Raw genomic sequence first — 21,241 nt, 5'->3', positions numbered from 1 at the left:
CTCAGATAATTCACTTGGTGAAATCTTGACTTAAATTCAACAGGGTTAGGACCTTCACCCCTAGATCTTGCAGAAGCAGACCTGGTCCCCATTAAAATGCAGTATGATGTACCTGTGTAACCCTATTTCTCATCAATCTTGCCCAGAAAAAATTTGCAGTAGGGACCAACGTTGGAATAAGGTGCAAGAAACACACAGTAATCTTTTGTGTGTTATTTAAAGCAGGTGTTTGAGTGGCCTCATGGGTGGTATTTATCTGCCCTCTTACGATGTTGTAATGCATTAACAAGCGTCAGCATGCCTGGGTTTCCATAAAATAATGCTGTTTCAGGGCAGAGCTCTCGATCCACCACTGGGTGTTGAGAGCCTATGGAAGGATGCTGCTGCTGGATCTGGGGAGTAGGCACTCTGAGCAAACCTCCCTGTGATGGGATGCATCCGGCCTCTGAAAGATTGGTGAAGCACATACTTCAGTCCCGAAATGTTTCCAATTAAAATAACACTGCTTGGCACAGCAGTCTAAGTAAGTTTTGATGGCTGGAGTTGCAGAAGGATTTTGGCAAAAGAGACTTTTTTGGAAGTAGTTTAGGAACCCAGTTACGTGAGTTCGGGTATGACTTTAACTATTTACATATCTGTGATCTGCAGCATCATCACCGATACTGACATTTGAAAGGAAGACTGTCATTCTTGGCCTTAGATCGGTGTAGAATTTCTTATTCACCATTTGCCAGTGTATCGTAGCATTCAGATGATGTCATTTGACCTTAGAAAGGCCGAAACAGAAACAAGCTGTTGCTAATAACAGTTGTAGAGGGCAGTAAGGCAAGGATGTATTGCAAGAAATACGATATAAAATCTTATAAAGCAGTGTAAGCCCAGCTCACTATAAACTAGAGCAAAGTCAAATGACCCTGATCTTATGAGTATGCCTGTGGTTTTTTTCCCAAATTTTTTATTAATGGGTTTCAAGTGCCTCTATCCAAAGTAACAAGCCAGGTTAGTGATGGATTGTATGTCAGATATGGACCCAGGGGCCAGAAATTTATTTGTCATAATTTCTGATGAAGAATAGTACAGCATCCTGCCATACACAGGGTGGTGGTGGGAGCAGGCAGTGGTTTGCTCGAAGAGTGTAGAGAACCATGCATGCGCTCACCAGGGTAACGTAGTCCAGCAGCTCTTTGTCCACATTAGATGATGACCATTTCCAGTTTCATGTCTTGCAGGATAAGTTGTTCTCACTGCACTCTGTACCGCTCTGCAGATACATTTGCTCTTCAAATGGCAAGAAACTGAAAGCCGTGTTAGTTAGTGGTCTCTTTTAACTTACTGCCTATTCATACAGATTCATTAGGTTTTCCAGGAATCCCAACTGTGGTCATGCAGCCAGATACCACGCTGGGAGTGCAGTTTACTTTGGTTACGGTTATTTGACCTGAACTGCAGTTCTTCTGGGAATTGTGTCTATAGCTGGGCTTTGAAAGCAACAGCAAAATGTTGTCTGCTGAAGTTATGGCCTAAGAAACCAAATGTGTGCTCTACATTACAACACTGATAAAGGACAACGTAAAATCTCAGTGTTGTAGTGCAAATAGCCATAGTAAATCCCCCTAGGCTCCCTGTGAGCTTATACTTTGTAACTTAATTGTCAAATCCTTTTGGTATCCATAAAAAAATTCCGGTAAGGTCTGTTTGGCTTATTCTGAGTGCAGTGACAGATTCTTTTACTTGCTAGTTTGTTTTTTGCGCTTCGTTTCTATGTGTTCTGGGGGCTCTGGAGAGCATGGTTGGGGCAGGATGATCCTAGAAACAGACACATCCTGGAGACCCACCCACCTCATACATCCAGGTCACTGCTTGTAAATCATTCCGCCTTCCTTGAGTAAATTTTCAGCTGAGGAGGGAAACCTTTCGTTCTATTTCACTTGCGGATGGGCATCTGAGAGCAGAAGCTGTTGTATGACATGGTAACCAAGTTGTCACACCAGTGATGACAACCAGAGCAGCCAGAACGCCACTGCTGAAGACAGTGTTACTGTTCTCAGCTGTGTAATGAGCTCAGCTATGCTCTTTGCCTTCCCAGATAGTTGGGAAGATGACCGGGAAGATTTCTGTTTTGCCTGTTGTTCAGCAAAGCTTAAGCAGCTAGATTCACTCCAGCCTTTGTCAGGGCTTCATTTTCTCACTGCCTTGTGAATTGAAAACATGTGTGAATACAGGATCAGGATAGGGTGGCTCCAGTGTTATCATCTTTATCTAGTGATTTATTGGTGCTCTGTCTTGCTATGATGCATCCTCAGGAGAAGAGTCCAAAAAGGTTGGCAAAGTTGGCAGACCAGATCCCTCTCAATCCACACATATCTGATTGCTGATACTTTAAGTTGAGCTTTAGGCGGGTGATTTTGGATTTAACTTTATGGAGATGTAATTGGACAATTCTGAATATTATAGTATTGATGTTGCATACAAGAAAGCGGTTTGCACAGGATATGGGATTTAAGCAGTTGTTATTTGAAGGTTTAGAAAAGCAAGCAGAGCAATGTATTCATTTTCCCTGTGTCAGTGCAAGTCATTGTCTTAATAAAGCTCAGCTTAATTGACTAGAGCAATGACAAGTACTCGCATCCCAAGGTAAAGTGCTTTGTCAATGTATGTTTTGAATGAGGTTAATCCGAAGCCCTTAGTTGAGGGTCTGAATCTATGCTGCTGTGGACAGAAGATGTCTCACCAAGTTAACAACTCTGTTAAATAATTCACTTTGATACTTTAAGCCTTTTATTGAATAAGATTTTTTTAATGCTGGGATTTTTATGAAGACTTGAGAAGAAACTTCTTCTCAGTGAGGATGACAGAACACTGGAACAGGCTGCCCAGGGAGGTTGTGGAGTCTCCTTCTCTGGAGACATTCAAAACCCGCCTGGACACATTCCTGTGTAACCTTATCTAGGTGTTCCTGCTCCGGCAGGGGGATTGGACTAGATGATCTTTTGAGGTCCCTTCCAATCTCTAACATACTGTGATACTGTGATACTGTGATAACTGTAATCTGTATAAAGTGAACATTTCACTCCTTAGTTCTCTGCCTTGTGGATAGAGTTATGAAGTAAGCTTCAGTGCAGCTTATCAGTGCATTGCTTGTGTTAGTTTCGACTCTCATGACAGTTAAAGTCAGCCAGCAAAGTTCAGGAAGATTTTTTTCTAGCAGGCATATCTAGTAAATGAGTGCAGGTGGTGTGAGGCTATGACTTCAGACAGCCTCTCTGGAAGGCTTATGTGGACTTATGAGATGAAAACAAGGAATGAGATTCACAAGGGTAAAATGCAGGTGTCGAGTAGTCATGAAGCAGCATGGGGGTTGCCAGCAACAGTGTCTGGCCCCAGCCATGTGTCATGGACAATACCTGCATGACTTGGTTGTAGGCTCTCGCCCAAAGGTATGGGGTAAGGCACTCCTGGGTGTCCCCGGCTCTGCAGAGCTGTGGTCTCCACTGTGGACCGTTGCAAGCATCTCTGGTGTGATGAGTTGCATCAGATAAATTTGCAAGGGGATGTTTGTCCATTTCCGCAGAAACTCCTTTCCATCCCTGCACCTAAAGCTCAAGTCTCAAAATGCAACCAAAATAACCAATGGTAATGTTTAATTTAGAATGAAATTCTAATTACTCTGTGTAAAAGCTGACATGGCATCTGAAATGACAAATTACTCTGTAAATGTGTGGATTGCTGAAAACTACACGTTTGTGAATTCCTCTTCTTAATGTAATTCAGCTTCATTCTTGGGAGGACATTGCATCCTTATATGTCATATAAGACTTCAGTTTTATAAATAAGTTGTAATTCCTATAAAGGGCTTAGAACTGGAGCAGATACACAAAAGTAACCATGTCAGCACTGTTAAATCCTGATGTCATATGTGTTGGCTGCCCTACTGGAAAAGTCTTTTAATGGTATCTCTTCTCTTTAAACAATAATGGCTTTTCTGGTGGATTATATTGTAGGGTTCTGCCTTTGTTGTCAGAAAATATTAGTAATGGGAATACTTGGAATTAGAAGTTTATTGCTTTTCAAAGTAGGGGAAAAAATCTGTTAAGTCACTGTTCATTTACTCAGGTTTTTTTTTCTGTGGATACTTTTCTTTACGGTAGTGATAAAGGGTCAGCTTTGTGCTAAGTGTTGTGTGAGTACAGAGTCAAAAGTAGGTGTGATGGGTGGGAGAGGTTCAGGAACACTGAAGTGAAGGTAGGGAGAGAACATGCAATGGAGATGAAGGCAGCAGAGGGAATAGGTAGGATACGAGGCCCGCTTGGTGCAGCAAGTCAAAGCTGGACGAGCAAGTGAATGTTCACAGTTATTAGACTTGGGCCAGGTTATTTTCAAGGCCAGATTGGAGGGAGCCTTGGGTGACATGGTCTAGTGTGTGGTGTCCCTGCCCATGGCAGGGGATCTGGCACTAGATGATCTTAAGGTCCTTTCCAACCCTAACTATTCTATGACTCTCTGACTGCTGCTTGTTCCGTTTCCAGGCTGTCTTCATTCCTTTCCCTGTGTCACAGGCTGGGAAATAGGGGAGTCTGTAGTACTGCAGGTGTGGAAAGGAGTTTTACCACTGCAGTCTTGGGTCTAAGGGAAAAAAAAGTTTTATTTTAAAGTTGTTCTTTTGTTTGTTTTTTTTTGCTTGTTTGTTTGAGTTTTTGGTTTTTTGTTTTTGTTGTGTTTTTTGTTTGTTTGTTTGTTGTTTGGTTTTTTTTCCCAAAAAATAAGCAATTTTAAATGCTATTTTAGGTGAATAATTCTGTGTCTTCCTTTCTTCTTTCATCATTTCAAAGGGCGATCAGAAGTACCACGGCAGCCATTGCCACCAAGACCACCGCTGCAGCCCCAGCCTGGCATATCCTTGCTGCCATCAAGGCCAAGGATACAAATACAACCCCCGCGACAGAGGATCCCCCTCCTGCCACCACAGCTGAGACCTCCTCCACGCCCAGCGCTACCAGGATCAGGAGTTGTGCCATTTCTGCCTGGAACAACGGGGATCATCCTGGAGACTGGAGAGGCAGGCCCTCCAGGCACCGTTTTAATGTCAGGAAGAGGGCGGCTTAGGAGTGTGGATGGTCAGGCTGGTCAAAGTACTATGCCCATTGCTGAAGGATATGCTGGAGCACCAGGTGAGAGAACAAAACTGACAGTGAATCATTCCCATTCATGTGCAATGGACAAGCCAGGTCTTGCTAGAAGGGTAGCACTGAGATCTGTTACGCTTCATCAGCCGCCTTTCAGCCTTTGGTGGATGTCCATTATAGCTGTTGCAGTTGGGAACGTGCTTACGGCAGAGGTACTGTGAACAGGCCTTTGCAGCCTCCAGCTGGCTACAGAAGTAAGGAAAACAGATTCAGTGCCCCTTCTGTTGCCTTTGCCAAGGCTGCATAAAGCATGAGGTCATCAGGACTAATGTAAAATCATTGGTAACTACAGCGGCTTTGCCACTAGGGGAACTTAAATGATTTCTTTTCTTGGCATAGTGCATAGCGATTTAGTACATTGTAGTAGGAATTTGGTTTTCATTACTGTGACCACTCCAGTTTAATGATAATTGAGCATTTCATAAGAGATGATATTTGGTAGCTATTTCAGTAGATTGCTGTTAGGTAACAAAGGATGCTTTTTAGAAGACTGCAGTGGTATTTTGTGATAACGTATTCCATTACATTACATACTGTGTCACACACACTACTTTTCATTTGTAGGATATCCAAAGTCATCTCCTGCTACCACAGAGTCGCAAGGTAAGGCAGTTGTTTCCTAGAAATTCTTTACACAGGTACTTAATGTTTATTTCAGTGCCTGGGAGGTCATGGTTGAGACAATGTTAATTTTTAGTATTTAAGTTTAGCATTGAGGAAAATCTGTCACATTTTTGCTGTACCTAAGCGTTTAAACAGTCTGTATCCTTACACGATACAGAGGTTTTGGAAAATAATTCATTTGGGTTATTGTTACTTCAGTGCTTTTTTTTAAATTCAGAGGGTTTCTATGTCCTAGTAAATGTCAGTGCTGACCTTTTTATTTTCCTTTTAAATGCTAAAATATATATTTCTTAAAATTTTAACATTTCTTTAACAAGATACAGATAAAGCCAAGATTAAGATCTTGAAGCACTGCTAGTATTTGAGCTAGTGCATGTGTTAGTTCTCCTTGTGGGACAGTTTCTATCTTTGTTTAGAATCATGAGATCTCGTGTTCCTGACTTCTGGGAAAGCGAGAGTGCTGCCAGAGACAACCACAGCTTAAAAAGATTCAAAATGTAGTTTTCCTACTTTGGTGTTTAATTTTTATTTTTTATAATTGTTAATTATAAATAAGCTCATTTAGGGATTTGTATGATAAACAGGTATAAATCTTGTATGGGACATGCTGGTTGGCTTTGATAAATGTGTTGATTGGGTGCTGCCTGCCCTACAACCTCATACTCAAGATATTATCTGGTATCCTGGATCAAAGTGAAGATTCCCACACCCTCTTCAAAAAGAATGATTTCATCTAAATTTGTTTGCGGAAATACGGGAAATAGATGAAAATAAAACATTAGGGCTTTATGGCATCCAAAATCCTACCCTTGGGACTTAGTTTGATGTCCCTAATGAAATCACAGATACACATCATAAAGATTGGTCTGGGTACTGACAAAAAGAGTTGTAAAGATTTGACACTGAAATCCTGATATTTATACTTTCTAATTAAAATCAGTCATAGCCTTAAAGCAATCTTCTTTGCATTTGGTAGTAAGAACAAGCAGCAATAGGTGAGGCTTCTGGAAGAGGATAAGAAGTAAAGAAACGTTTGTTTATCTTGATGCCAGCATAGCCAATATAGATGTCTAGATTTCTGTGATAAATGTATTTCCTGGGGGTTTTCTTCCACTTTGTACAATCTGTGCCATTCATAGACAGCAGTAATTTAATCAGTTTATGCTAAAACTGTGTGAAACAGTAGGTGGATGTTAAGTGTTGAAAAGGCAGGGTTTGGCAGGCAGAGTGCCTGTTGCTGCTTGGTGGAAAACGTTGTAAGTAATGTTATCACCTGGGATCCAGAGAGAGGTGGGCTTGACCAAGTTGTTCCTTTTTCTGATCTCTGCCTCAGAAGACCCATCTAAATATAAGATACACCTTCTGATCTGTCCTTTAACTTCCCCCAAAATGCCTTGCAAACCCCAGTGGTAGGTAGTCGTAGAAAACAGGGAGGTAAGGATGGTGCAAATAACTATTGGACTTCCTGTGGAGTTAGAGCATTTACGTCCACTGTCCCTAATGATCAGTGTTTGCTTACAAGCAGCAAAGAAAGAGCATTCTGAGGTAGCATTCCGGAGTTAACAGTGTTGCGGTGGAAGTGAACAGCTGGGGAAGGCAAGATTTTTGGCTTATTGGAGGAAGAACTTAATGTTTAAATAAGGCATCAAGGAATCCTTAATATCTAATTTGTGCAGGACCACAGTTCATGATGTCTTTGCCAGTCTTCACCCAGTGCATTTTGTAGTACTGAAATTCAAATTTGAAAGAAGATCAGACCTTCCTGTACAATAGTTCCTAAAATAAGCAGCTTATACTATTAAATTGGCCTTCTGAGTACCTCCTTTCACTTCTGTTTCTGAATAACTTCTGTTAAATAAAAAGCACTGCTCAGGAAGAAGCTGAGGGCTCCAACTCTCCTCTGGGATTAAACTATCACACTCCAGTGCTCTTCTTGAATGCTGCGGCACAATTTGCATACTTTAAATAGCAAAGTATTTCTTGAGATTTTCAGATGCATTAGCTATCTGTTTGCATGCATCTCACAATACAATGTGGTAGGCAAAGATTTTTGAGGACCTAACAAGTATTAGTGAGAGAGTATAAGGTACAGTATCACATATAAGCTCTATTTTTACAGGCAAGGAGTTTATGAAAAAGGTGAGTTAAGTGTCAGGACCTCAGTGCATCCAACTAATCCCTTTTAATGCAAAAAGAGTTGAACCAGTTATTATTTAAAGAAACATCAGCAGGAGATGTTTTTGAAGCATGGCAGTTTTATAGTTATGAGAATTTCTGTTTTCTGAAGCAAAGAAAATTGAGGCAAAAGTAGTGAATTGGCTGATGTAGGAACTGATGAGAAAATGCTTGTAAAATCCCAGGTCACACATCTAGGCAAGGACAGAGCCAAGAAGAGGATTTGGACATTCTGATTAGCATACAGAGGGTCACAGTGAAAAAAAAATCACTGAAAGCACAAACTGCTTTTCTCACCCTCCCCCTTCATGCTGCCTTCAGTGTTGTGTCCTTAACCCTGCAGCTTCAGTGGAGGCTGTTGCACCTCTCTAAAAGACAAGAGCTGATCTAGTGAGTCCTACTGCTGTGTGAATGCTGCTGTATGTATTTATGCAGGAAAGGGCTAATTTAGTCTTTTTTAATTCCTTTTACTTGTCTGATACTAACCATCTTTACTTTTTCCATGTGACTCCAGGCAGCAAGCATATAGGACGTTTCAAATATAAAGGCACAACATTATCTTAATGTAAGATTTATATTGTTCTAGGTGGTCTTTGATTTGAAGAAAGAGTTTACTGAATACATAAATTACTTTGTCGTGCTTGTGACAGGTTCTGCTCATGTTTAGCTCTTTCTTTTAATCATTGGACACGAAGCAGTATTCTCATTAGTAATATCAGTGGCCTAGCACAGGGGAAAGCATGTTTGCTGACTCTGAGGTAAAGAACATGTTGCACCAGTGGTTGTGTTTAGCTGCTGCTTGCATGAAAGAACTGCACAATTCTGTGTGCTGAAGGATGGGGTAGAAGGTGGATGGTTGTGTAAGAAGCAGTAGATAAGTGCTGGGGAAAACCTTCTCTTGCTGAAATCTGGGAGGTGGGAGTTGTTAGAGCCGAGAGAGCTGTTACTAACAGACTCAGGAGAAAAGTAGTTGTGTCTTGCTAATGCACTGAGTTATCATCGGCATCAAAACCACTGTGATTTAGCAGAGTAGAGATAATGAGAGAGGAAGTTGACGAGGCCTTCTACAGGCAGCTGAGAGCGGCCTCACAGTCACAGGCCATGGTTGTCGTGGGGGATTTTAACTTCCCTGATGTTTGCTGGAAGGACTACTCAGCAACCCAGCCACAGTCCAGGAGGTTCCTCCAGTGTATGGATGATAACTTCCTCATCCAAATGGTGGATGAGCCAACCAGGAGAGGAGCGCTGCTGGATCTCATCCTCACTAACAAGGAGGGGCTGGTCGAAGCAGTAAAGGTTGAGGGCTGCCTTGGTTGCAGCGACCACGAGATGGTGGAATTCAGGATCTTGTGTGGTAGGACCAGTAGAATAGCAAGTAGAATTGCAACCCTGGACTTTAGCAGGGCAAACTTTGGCCTTTTCAAGCAATTGCTAGAGGAAATCCCATGGGCAAGGCTGCTTGAAGGTAAAGGGGCTCAGGATAGTTGGTTGACATTCAAGAATTGCTTATTCCGAGCTCAAGAGCAGAGCATCCCGACACGTAGGAAGTCAAGGAAGAGGGCCAAGAGACCTGCATGGCTAAATAAGGAACTGCTGGGTATGCTCAAGTGGAAGAGGAGAGTTTACAGGTCATGGAAGGAGGGGCTGGCCACTCGGGAGGAATATAAGGCTGCTGCTAGAGGATGTAGGAAGGCAGCTAGGATGGCTAAGGCCTCCTTAGAATTAAATCTGGCGAGAGGGGTCAAGGACAACAGAAAGAGCTTTTTCAAATACATGGCAGATAAAACTAACACCAGAGGCAAGGTAGGCCCACTGGTGAATGGGATGGGTGCCCTGGTGACAGAAGATACAGAGATGGCAGAGTTATTGAATGCCTTCTTTGTCTCTGTCTACTCTGCCGGAGGCAGTCCTGAAGAGCCCTGTACCCCTGAGACCTCAGATGAAGTCAGGTCAAGGGAGCAGTTTGCCTTAGTCGACGAGGAATGGGTTAGGGACCAGTTGAGCAATCTGGACATCCATAAATCCATGGGTCCAGATGGGATGCACCCACGGGTGCTGAGGGAACTGGCGGAAGTCATTGCTAGACCACTCTCCATCATCTTTACCAAGTCTGGGGAAATGGGAGAGGTGCCTGAGGACTGGAGGAAAGCAAATGTCACTCCAGTCTTCAAAAAGGGCAAGAAGGAGGACCCGGGTAACTATAGACCAGTCAGCCTCACCTCCATCCCTGGGAAAGTGATGGAACACCTTATCCTTGATGCCATCTTAAGGCATGTCAAGGATAAGAGGGTTATGAGGGGCAGTCAACATGGCTTTACCAAGGGGAAGTCATGCTTGACCAACCTCATAGCCTTTTATGAGGAAATAACATTGTGGATGGATGATGGCAGAGCGGTGGACGTGGTCTACCTTGACTTCAGCAAAGCATTTGACACAGTCTCCCACAGCATCCTCATAGCTAAATTGAGGAAGTGTGGCCTGGATGATCAGGTAGTGAGATGGACTGCAAACTGGCTGAAGGACAGAAGCCAGAGAGTTGTAGTCTATGGGGCAGAGTCTAGTTGGAGGCCTGTATCTAGTGGAGTGCCTCAAGGGTCAGTATTGGGACCAGTATTGTTTAATATATTCATCAATGATTTAGATGAGGGAATTGAGTGTACTGTCAGCAAGTTTGCTGATGACACTAAGCTGGGAGGAGTGGCTGACACGCCAGAAGGCTGTGCTGCCATCCAGCGAGACCTGGACAGGCTGGAGAGTTGGGCAGGGAGAAACTTGATGAAATATAACAAGGGAAAGTGTAGAGTCCTGCATCTGGGCAGGAACAACCCCAGGTTCCAGTATAGGTTGGGGAACGACCTGTTAGAAAGCAGTGTAGGGGAGAGGGACCTGGGGGTCCTAGTGGACGGCAGGATGACCATGAGCCAACACTGTGCCCTTGTGGCCAAGAAGGCCAATGGCATCCTGGGGTGTATTAGAAGGGGGGTGGTCAGTAGGTCGAGAGAGGTCCTCCTTCCCCTCTACTCTGCCCTGGTGAGACTGCATCTGGAATATTGTGTCCAGTTCTGGGCCCCTCAGTTCAAGAAGGACAGGGACCTGCTGGAGAGAGCCCAGCGCAGGGCAACTAAGATGATTAAGGGAGTGGAGCATCTCCCTTATGAGGAAAGGCTGAGGGAGCTGGGTCTCTATAGTTTGGAGAAGAGGAGACTGCGGGGGGACCTTATTAGTGTATATAAATATATAAAGGGGGAGTGTCATGAGGATGGAGCCAGGCTCTTCTCAGCGGCAAACAATGATAGGACAAGGGGTAATGGGTACAAACTGGAACACAAGAGGTTCCACTTAAACTTGAGAAGAAACTTCTTCTCAGTGAGGGTGACGGAACACTGGAACAGGCTGCCCAGGGAGGTTGTGGAGTCTCCTTCTCTGGAGACATTCAAAACCCGCCTGGACACATTCCTGTGTAACCTTATCTAGGTGTTCCTGCTCTGGCAGGGGGATTGGACTAGATGATCTTTTGAGGTCCCTTCCAATCTCTAACATACTGTGATACTGTGATGGGCCCAGCTTCACTGAGCACTGGCTAATGGAAATCAGTGTGGCACTGTGCTGCTCTGCTTCTCTGCATGGCGTTCCCATAAGCAGAGGGAATGTTCATGGAAATGGGATGTTAGGTTCAAAATGAAGAGTTAAAAAAACCAAACCAAACCAAACCAAACCAACCAACCAACCAAAAACCAGGAAAAGAGAGCAGGGAGGTGATAAATTGCTGATATTTTGTCCTCTTTAGCTTGACTGAAATGATGCAGTTTGCCCTCCTTTAGATTTAGGAGTATTGGCCAAGCAGAAGAAATCTGACATATCCTCCCTACTCCTGCAATATGCAAGGAGTCATAAGTGCATACTGACAAATTAATTATGTACTTAGTTTCTCTGCTGTGTAGATTCTTGAAGAGTCCTCATTCCAGTTGCTGTGCAGTTGTCAGCAGCACCATCACACTGTTATTTTTTTCTCATCTTGATAGAAAAGGCCTGTGCTGTGCACTGTTCTGTTTTGGTTGGGTTTTGTTTTTCTTCTTCTTTTTCTCCTGCTGGCCCTTGGGCTCTGTGGGAGGCATGAACTGTGCTGGGAAGTTAAAAGGGAGGTAGAGAACCAGAAATACAGCTAGCAGATGGGTGAAAGTAGATGTAACCTAACAAAGGCCACCCATGTTATTTTCTCTGGTCTTTTGACCCCCCAGAATGCACTACAGTAGCTTAGACTGTCATGAACAGGCATACCTGCTCCTGCTGGCATATATATAAATATATCTCAAGTGAAACCTTCTTGAATACATCTAAAGTCCAAGAGTTTTTTCCTCCCCAGAAGCTGTAAACTGTGGTTGAATCTGCTGTTAAACCTTTTGTCTGTCCAGCAGTTTCTTCATCAGAGCTGTGCATGTGGTTCCCAGCCTTTAAGTGCTTTAAAACTTCTTCCTGATTTTTTATAATTCCATGACATTTAACCGCTTAAGCGAAGTGTCCAAGCCTGGACCTTGCCTAGAGAAGCCGAACTTTGATCTTTGTATGAAGAAGTGTTTGCAAGTGAAGACATGTAAGACAAGGTAGCTCACCTGTCTGTAAGGCCCCGCAAAAGCACTGCTGAGAGCTGTTGGTAGCAGTTGTGAAAGCTTTAAATGGGCCCAGTTCCAGCTGGGGGAAGAGAGGAGGGTAAGAGAACATAGACACATTGCATCTTTACTGTGCCTTCTTATTTTGCCCATTGAACTGATCAGAATACTTGGGCAGGTTTAAGATTTCTCCTTTGGACAAACCCAGCTGGTGTGCTAAACTAGGCTGCCGATCTGAAGCCATTTTGGCAGCAGACTCTAATAACTATTCTAGCAATTAGTGCAGGAAAATCTTGAAGGAAGCCAGGGCGAGCCAGGGGAGGAGTCGCTCCCTTGTTCAGATGACACCAAACCAGACAGAACTGGAGTTACTCCAAACGGAGAGGACAGTGTTTCTGGGCAGGCATAGTTTCTGTCATCTGTGCATTACAACCAACAAGAAGTTAGTTGAAGTGCATTTCCAGTTGATTTGAATCTCAGGATAGTCAAAGAATACAAAGAGATGCTTTCTATAAGTAGTGTGGTGTTATAGTAATGGAGCTTTACAGAAGCTTCTTAAGTAGACCTCCTGCAATTAATTTTGGTCCTCTCAAATCACCTCATCTTAACCTACAAGAGCCGCTGCAGGCACACTTGCAGGCAGGAGTACTGAAAAAGGGCTTCCGTCTGTTTTCAGAGCGTGAGACAGAATGCTTAATAAAGAGATTTCCAAAGATATGTGAGGCAGCTGGTTACCAGCCCTCAGGGAAGTCAAGGTAATTATTTGCCATTTCTGAAGTTGCAGGCGTGTCTTCACCTTGCCTTACCCTCCCACCCCCAATGCCAAGTTATTCAAAGAAGGATAGCAGAGCACTTGCATATCCATGTTTTAGATGAAGTTTTGACACTTTTTACCTTCAATTTTTAAGGGATATAATCTTAATGGAACACTGGTTGCTGATGGGCATCTCAGATTGAGAGCACAGAGAAGATATGGATCCTAACCTGAACAGCACAGAACAGAGCAACTGAGGGCAACTTTAAGTGCGTTTGTTGTTTACCTAATTGCCCAAACAAGGCAACTATAGTTGACTGCTTCTACCAGTGTGTCCTACTTTAAGGGAAATGTTTAGAGGGAAAGGAACTAAAGTGGAACTAGTAAGTGGTAGATCACTAAAGGCCATTTAGCCAGTTTGTTAAATGTAAAAATCTGTTTCAATTGTCCAAATTGTATTCTGTCAAGCAGCAGTGTTTAGATAGTAAGCAAGTAGCCACTATAAAATACTGAAGTGACTGATCTGCTAAGAAAAACTGGGATGAAAAGTACTCCAAAAGAGAAGGCGCCGGAGAGAGAGAAAATCCCCAGTGATGGTTCTCTTTGCTATAATGCCAAAGTGTTTCTTCTTGTAGCTATTTTCACTACACTTCAGCAGAGAAGGTGAGAGATCTAAGCTGTGTACAGCTTCTCAGGATGACTAGGAAAGCTGGCACGAGCTATACACCTTTAGCACTCCTGTTGTCATTGTGATAGCGATGGAGAGCGGAGGTGTCCAAGGGCAGCCTCGATCCTGAGGAAGGTCCATGGCAGAAGCATTGCTGAACTGAGAGGTGGCAGGATTTCCACTGACAGCATTTACAAGCCATGTACCTTTTCCGTAGAAGGAAGAAATAACCCAACCCAAAACCAGGGATGCTGTGGCCAAGGCAGGAATTTTATGGTGCTTAGTAAATTTTATGGTGAGACACCTGGGACCTGGGCCAGCAGTTCATATTCTGCTAATTCTGGCATCCATCAAGTGACAGGATTTATCCAAGTGGAGTATGTGCAGGAACAGAGACACAGCAGATTATAACCCATCACAGGGAGAGGCTGTGTTGTCATCCTGATGTGACTCTGACTCATGTTATTACCCATTTTAGGACCTGCTGCCGCTGCGGCCTCTCTGGTGTCATTTTCTGCTGGGCTCACACAGAAGCCTTTCTCCAGTGATGTTGGCGTGGTTCACTTTAACAAAGTGCTCGTGAATGACGGGGACTATTACAACCCTAATACAGGTAACAGCCAAAGAATGGACCTACAGATATACCAGACAGGCAGTAGCGTGGGTTACCAGTGTTTGGTGCTATCTCAGGCCTTGCTGGCGCATTGAAAAAACAAAATAAGTTTATCTAAACCTGGAACAAAAGCTTCCTATGGATGTGGACAGGCACACACTTTGCCACTACTGATTTTCTGCAGCTGTCTGTAATTTTGAGGCCCACTCACCACTGTGTTAGCTCTGCCAGCACAGCAGGTTTTGCTCCTCACCCACCTCAGGCTGGCTGAGACCAGGTGGTAGAGGTGAGGTTCCTTGCTAGCCCACTTCACTGCAGCTCAGCCAGATGGGTCACCCAGGGAGAGGCAGGCGATACGTACTGCCTCCCCAGTAGTAGTGCCTGTGGGTTGCCCCCTCCTCAGGCAGAGTGTCCTGTCACTCAAGGGTATTAGGTGTGCCTTAACCTACTGGGGACTGGCATAGCATGTGGGTGCCTCTCACCTCATCACCCAGCTCTGAGTCATGGTGGCTGCTTAGGCCAGGAGGTTCCAAAGGACTTGTGGGCTCAGTATAAAAGCAGTAACCCTTTGTCTTCATGACTGCTGTCAGTTGGTCTGCTGTCCAGGCTGACCATGTCACAGTTATCTGTACATAGCAAAGGGTAACCCATGTCATTTTATGTTTGTCATTGTACTTGGAGCGATTAGGTCTCTCCATTCTGAATAACTCTGAGAACGCTTCTGCAGGCATTTTCACATCACCATATGAAGGACGCTACCTGATCACTGCTGTGCTGGCCCCAGAGAGGGATGAGTATGTAGAAGCAGTGCTGTCTGTCTCCAATGCAAGCGTAGCTCAGCTCCACACGGCTGGATACAGAAGGGAACTGTTGGAGTATCACAAACCCTACTCAGGGAAACAGACCTGTGGTGGTCCTGGGACGTTCCACCTTGTTCTTCACCTCAAAGCAGGAGATGAAGTAAACGTCGTTGTAACGGGAGGCAAACTGGCCTACACAGACTCTGACGAAATGTACTCCACATTTAGTGGAGTTCTCCTTTATCCTTCCATTTCTCATGTTTAGGTTTACCTTGAACAGGAGAGAAGGGTAAGATATTGAGAAGAAATTAAATGTAATAAAATTCAAAGCTTTAATATATTCAGTTTATATATTTGATTTCAGTGATGGGTTTATAGTCTATACTGAGACCTTTTACTTGTCCCGTTTCCAGATGTAGCTACAAAAGATGTGTTTCTGTAGCTAAACTAATTCCTTCCCAAGTTCTTGTTTACCTGCACAAACAGAAGAACTGTTTAAACAACAAATATGTTCTCGATAGACAGTTCTTCACTGTGCTCTTGCTATTCTCTATTAAATTCTCTTTGCAGTGCTCTCCCTAGTTTTCCAAATTGTCGCTAGTTTATCAGAGTTTACATCTGAAGTTTACAATCGTGGTCAGCTTTTTTTATGTTTTCAGTAAAGCAGGGCCAGGAAAGTGAAATTGTATTGGATATGGTCAGTAACTTTTTTGTGTTATTTAAGACTACATTGGCTCAACTGCTTTCTTACAAACAATTTGTTCAGTGCAGTTGCTAACCGTGATGGTGCAGAGCAAAAAGATACTCACCTGCATCAGGTTTCTTTTTCCTTTAAGGCCTAAACACAGTGCTTAGAGACAGGTGACTCATTCCAGTCAAGTGGAAGCAACTATGCAGGGAGAAACTTGCCTGGCCTCGGATTTCCACGTGCTTTTCTACAGCAGGTACGAGCATAAGGTGCAGGTGCTACTACTGAAAGCTTTAGAACAGTTATTTTCAATGGCTACAGTAAGAGAGATGATCAGTTAAGCGTGGTGCTCTTGAGATTAAAGCTTGCTGCTTGAAAATAATAAATCAGGTCAGAAGAAAATTAATTGTCTCTGTTTAGCTAGAAAAATTAAAAGTTTAAAAACTTTGTTTCTGGCACTCTTACAGTATTTGCATTAAAAAGGAAGTTTTCTTCTTTGTAAAAGACAGAGGAAAAATTGTTGATAGAGGAAAATAGTCTTATTGTCAAATGCACAAACCAGCCATCTGCACCAAGTTTTCGCTCTATCCTCCTGCATTATGCTTTTGACCGAGGTTTGTTTTAACACTCAGCATCTGTTTATATGGATGAAGCAACTTTCTTAGTTAAAACAGTTAAATACATTTGGGGCAACAGTATTTTACTTCTCATACTGGCCGCTTCTCTGTGGAGGTAACAAAAGTGATGGTTTGGCTCCTCTGAGTTAGCATTTGATCTCTTTTGTGGCTGAAAAAGAAATCTGGCTGTGCTTTACTGAGAGCAAGACTGTTCTTTTGTCACCTATATATTTATATAAACTGATGTTCTTAATAGTCTGTTCATGCTGCATAGAGTTGTATTTATCATAGAGGTTTGTGTAATATATTTTCCTTCTTACAAATGCAGAACAGCTTTTTATAGTATAGCCTCAGAACAAACAATTCTTTCAGGTGAAGGAAGAACTGCCCATGCTGTAAAGCAGCACAGAATGTTTAGCTGGAGCCCTTCCCATCTGAGGAGGTCAGATGAAAACTTAGCCTTGGTTGCATAAGTTTGGAATTGATACTCCCTAATTACTCTGTTTCCAGGCGATGAGATGGGGCCTTCCCACAACAAACTGTCACATCCTGGAAGCTGAGCTGCTTTGGGGAAAAGCAGGCAGAAAAAGCTTTCTCTCCACAGAGGAACTCTGAATCAATCCCTTGCAGCTAGGATTGCACTGAGGGAGCTGTGAGCACAGAAAGGAAATTGAGTGGGGTTTTAGTTTAGGATCTCTTGGCACCTGATTTTCAGAAATGATGGTGTTACTAAGAAGCAGAAGACTGGATGTATTTTGTCGCAGGAAGGCTGTTTCTATGAGAGTAGCCAAAGCTGTACGCCGAGCTTGCACTTCACAGCGTGATAAAGGGAAAAACAAGCCCCAGCTCATTTCCCTTCACATTTGTCTTGACCTGTGCTGGAGCATGAGGCATTAGCATGCAGTTGGCAGCCGCGTGCTTATTCAAGGGGGGCATAGGGGTTCTTTGTCTTAAATCAACAGCCCCTTTCTGTCCCATGTCTTTCTAGGTCTCAAATTTGAAAGGACATACAGGAAGGATTGTTTTCTGTGTTTTCAAAAGCCAGTTCCATCAACCACTTTTTAAAAAGCAGAACTTCTTGTAATGTACAAAAGCTAGAGAGGCACTTCTCCTTTTAGGCTATTTTTCCACTCTCCTCAGGAAAGCTGTGTTCTCTAAGAAGTTGGCTCTGGAGTACGTATGACTCAAGTATTGTTAGATTATTGTTGCCTGTTCTAAAAATGACTCATGGAAACAAACAAAATGAGCTGAGCGCTTAGGGAGACCCAGCTGGCAAACACAACCCCTTTTTTTCTTTTCCTTCCACCCTCCCTCCAAATGAGGCATTTTTAAGAATGAATTTTTAATGCTGATGCTGAGATTGTTTGAGCCCTCATTATGCAGTGTAACTGGTATTTGTACACAAGTATAAAGTATTCCCTAACTGTTACAGCAGGGCCCAGTCTCAGCCATGTATTTTGAGGACAACTTTTAGAGCTTTTAAGGATAGTTTCCCATCTGCCATCTCCAGCAGCACGGTGGCTAATGCTATGACCTTCTACAGGGAAACTCTGTCTCAGATTCCTGCCTTTGTTGAGGGAGACCTGACCCTTAATTTCTACTTCTTGGTAATTGCTGTAATCAGAGTTAGTGGCTCAGTTCTCCTGATGAGGTGATTTTTCCTGGATCTTACAAGGTGGAATATTCACCCAGCTGGGAAGAGGGCAGTGCTGTGGCCCCTGAACAGCAAAGGGAGGGGGGAACCTGAGTTCTGATCTCTGCTCCAGTGAATGCTTGGATAAAACATCATTAAAGCAGCAAGTGGAAGGGACTGAAGTGCAGGCTGAAGCCTGCTGAAGGTTTGCTCCATACAGAACAGCCCAGCTTCAGAGGAGGAAGCAAAGCCCTGCTCCAGGGCACCCAGAACCCACTGATGGAGCATTTACACCTTCAGTGAGAATCTGCAACAGAACAAGAAAATACCTGCACTGAAAGGAACATTTCACACTGGGCTAATGATTTGACTGCCACATCCCAGAGCATTCATAAGCTCAAATAGGCAATTCTCTGTTAACTGAGAAAGCCTTAAAAAACCCAAATAATCCTGCAGGTGGGAGCTGGAAGGCAGGTATGCTGCCTGGTTATAAATCATGGTGCTGCCTTTTAGATCAGCTTTCTAGGTAGCTTTGTGATGCAGTTTACGAGGACTGCAAGACTCCAAGACAAAACAGTGTCTGTTGTGCCAGGTGCTTCCCCCTTGATATTGGAACGGGAAGAAAACCAAACAATGCCAGTACCAAAACAAGCAGAGTCCCCGAGAAAGCGTCACATGAGACAGATAGATAGGTAAATGCCCACTGCCAGGTCTCTAGCAGCAGAACATGTTAAGACACACCAGCACGCTGACAAGCCTGAGAGGCTCTGCTCTGGCCGAAAGTGTCTCCTGCAGCAGCTATAGGGAAATGCAACAATGCCAAAGATAGAACGGTCACCTCCTCAGCACAGTTTGGAGCAAAGCAGGAATGCCAAATATGTAAAAAACCTACCTCATTATTTTAATTTGCTGTTAACACTTCAGACACAGCAGAAACATTTCCATACTGACCATGCCAAGCAATGGGGGTTTTCTGTGATACCCCACCACGTATCTTTTTGGAGCACACCAGGTTACCTGCAGCAGCTTCGTGCAGTTCTGCTGAGAGACTCTAGTCAGCGCAGTGAGGCCAACCAGCCAGTTGAGTGAAGTTATAAATAGTCAAGGAAATAGAGTGAGCTGTAAGTGGAAAGCACAGGAAGGCAACTTGAAACAAAATGCACATCACCACCCAAGGTGGCTTTAAAATGCATTGAGAATGCATGGAAAAGGGCTCCCTGGCTGCAGCCAGGAGCTTCAGATCAGGATTGAACTGTCTCCTGAGGATACATTGTGCATTTGGAAGTGAGTTTTAGCTGCTGAATAAATAAATCAATCTTTATGTTACGTCCCAGTAGTGGATACGGATCCATTTCACCAAACCTACAAATGCAGTTACCATCTTGGGTTGAGCTGGAAGGACTATGTGCTCCTCTGAGACTTGAAGAGCAAAAACACTTCAACTGCCATTTGCTCCCAGATATCAGCATAGAGTTTCAATAGTCAGGTTACCAGGAATACCTGGGGGCTGTGTCCCCTGTCATCACAAGACAGACTTGGGCTCAAGCCAGCACCAATGCTCCTGTGACTGACCCTGCATATGAGACAAGATGTGGAACAAGAGCTCTGCTGATTCTTTGTATGCAGGAGACTTCAAGGAACATCTTGTAACATGTTACTACATAGATAGGCAGGTTTTGGTATTTATCCATTTTGCTATCTTGATTGTGAAAAAAAAGAGAACATTAATTTTTCAGCAAAAAAGAATAGTGTGTTTGAGAGTATGCTTTATAAGTGCATGTGTATACATTTATTCATGTATATATAAGAGAATATCCAGGAACATGATGAAAAGAGTGTGATGGAAAACTGCAGATACGTCCAAATAAAGCCTGCCTCTTCTGTGATGTGTTGATGCTCTTTTGCTTTCCAGTGAACACAGCAGCACTGTAAGCCAAAATTTTTGCTCTTTCCTCCACCACCTTTAAAACTGCAGTTTCACAGTCAAACTGGCTTCTGTCAGGCTTGCAAGTGTATTCTAAGTGTTTACTGAGTCTCAAGCACTGTTATTTAGGCTTTGTGGTACACACAAGTTCTGTAAACACAGTTCTTGCTCATTTTAGTTGCTCATTCTGTGCCCCAGTTTCCCGACATATAGAATAGACTGTTTCAGTTGTAAGGGCCCTACAACGACGATCTAGTAAAACTGCCTGACCACCTCAGGGCTGATCACAAGTTAAAGCAAGCTGTTAAAGGGCATTGTCCCAATGCCTCTTAAACACTGACAGGTTTGGACATCGACCACCTCTCTGTTTCATCACCCTCTACATAAAGAAATGCTTCCTAATGTCCAGTCTGAACCTCCCCTGGTGCAGCTTAGAACCATTCTCACGTGTTCTGTGACTGGGACAAGTAGGAGGCTTTATTAAGGAGGGAGGGATCAGCACCTCTCTCTCCACTTCCCCTCCTCAAGAACCTGTAGAGAGCAATGAGGTCTCCCTCAGCCTCCTTTTCCCCAAGCTAGACAAGCCAAAGTCCTCCACCACTCCTCACAGGACATTCCCCCCAGCCCTTTCACCAGTTTTGTTGCCCTCCTCTGGACACATTTGGGACCTTCACATCCTTCTTAAACTGTGGGGCCCAGCACTGCGCACAGCACTTGAGGTGGGGCCCCACCAGCACTGAATACAGTAGGACAGTCACCTCTTTTGGCCGGCTGGTGATGCTGTGGGTTCTGCTGCACTCCAGGGTGCAGTTTGCCTTCTGGGCTGCCAGGGCTCACTGATGATTCCTATTGATCCTGCTGCCAACCAGCACCCCAAGGTCCCTTTCTGCAGGGCAGCTCACCAGCCATTCCTCTCCCCATCTCTACGTCGGCCCAGCGTTATTCCATACCAAGCG

At 43.8% G+C, this 21,241-nt stretch overlaps 1 protein-coding gene across 1 annotated transcript in view; it reads left to right on the top strand.

Moving 5' to 3' along the window:
* Positions 1-15,688, top strand: part of EMILIN2 (elastin microfibril interfacer 2) — a gene marked incomplete at both ends in the record, with an annotated part of 37,222 nt that extends 21,534 nt beyond the window's left edge. The window contains 4 exons of the mRNA XM_080610247.1: positions 4,830-5,168; positions 5,748-5,786; positions 14,489-14,623; positions 15,351-15,688. Of these exons, the coding sequence (XP_080466373.1) occupies positions 4,830-5,168; positions 5,748-5,786; positions 14,489-14,623; positions 15,351-15,688 (851 nt within the window). The remainder of the gene's footprint in view (positions 1-4,829; positions 5,169-5,747; positions 5,787-14,488; positions 14,624-15,350) is intronic.
* Between the last annotated feature and the right edge of the window lie 5,553 nt (positions 15,689-21,241).

This window comes from Psittacula echo (assembly GCF_963264785.1).
Source record: "Psittacula echo genome assembly, chromosome: 2".
NCBI lineage: Eukaryota > Metazoa > Chordata > Aves > Psittaciformes > Psittacidae > Psittacula > Psittacula echo.
Note: the sequence above shows the minus strand (reverse complement) of the source record. Positions and strands in the feature narration are given on the sequence as shown.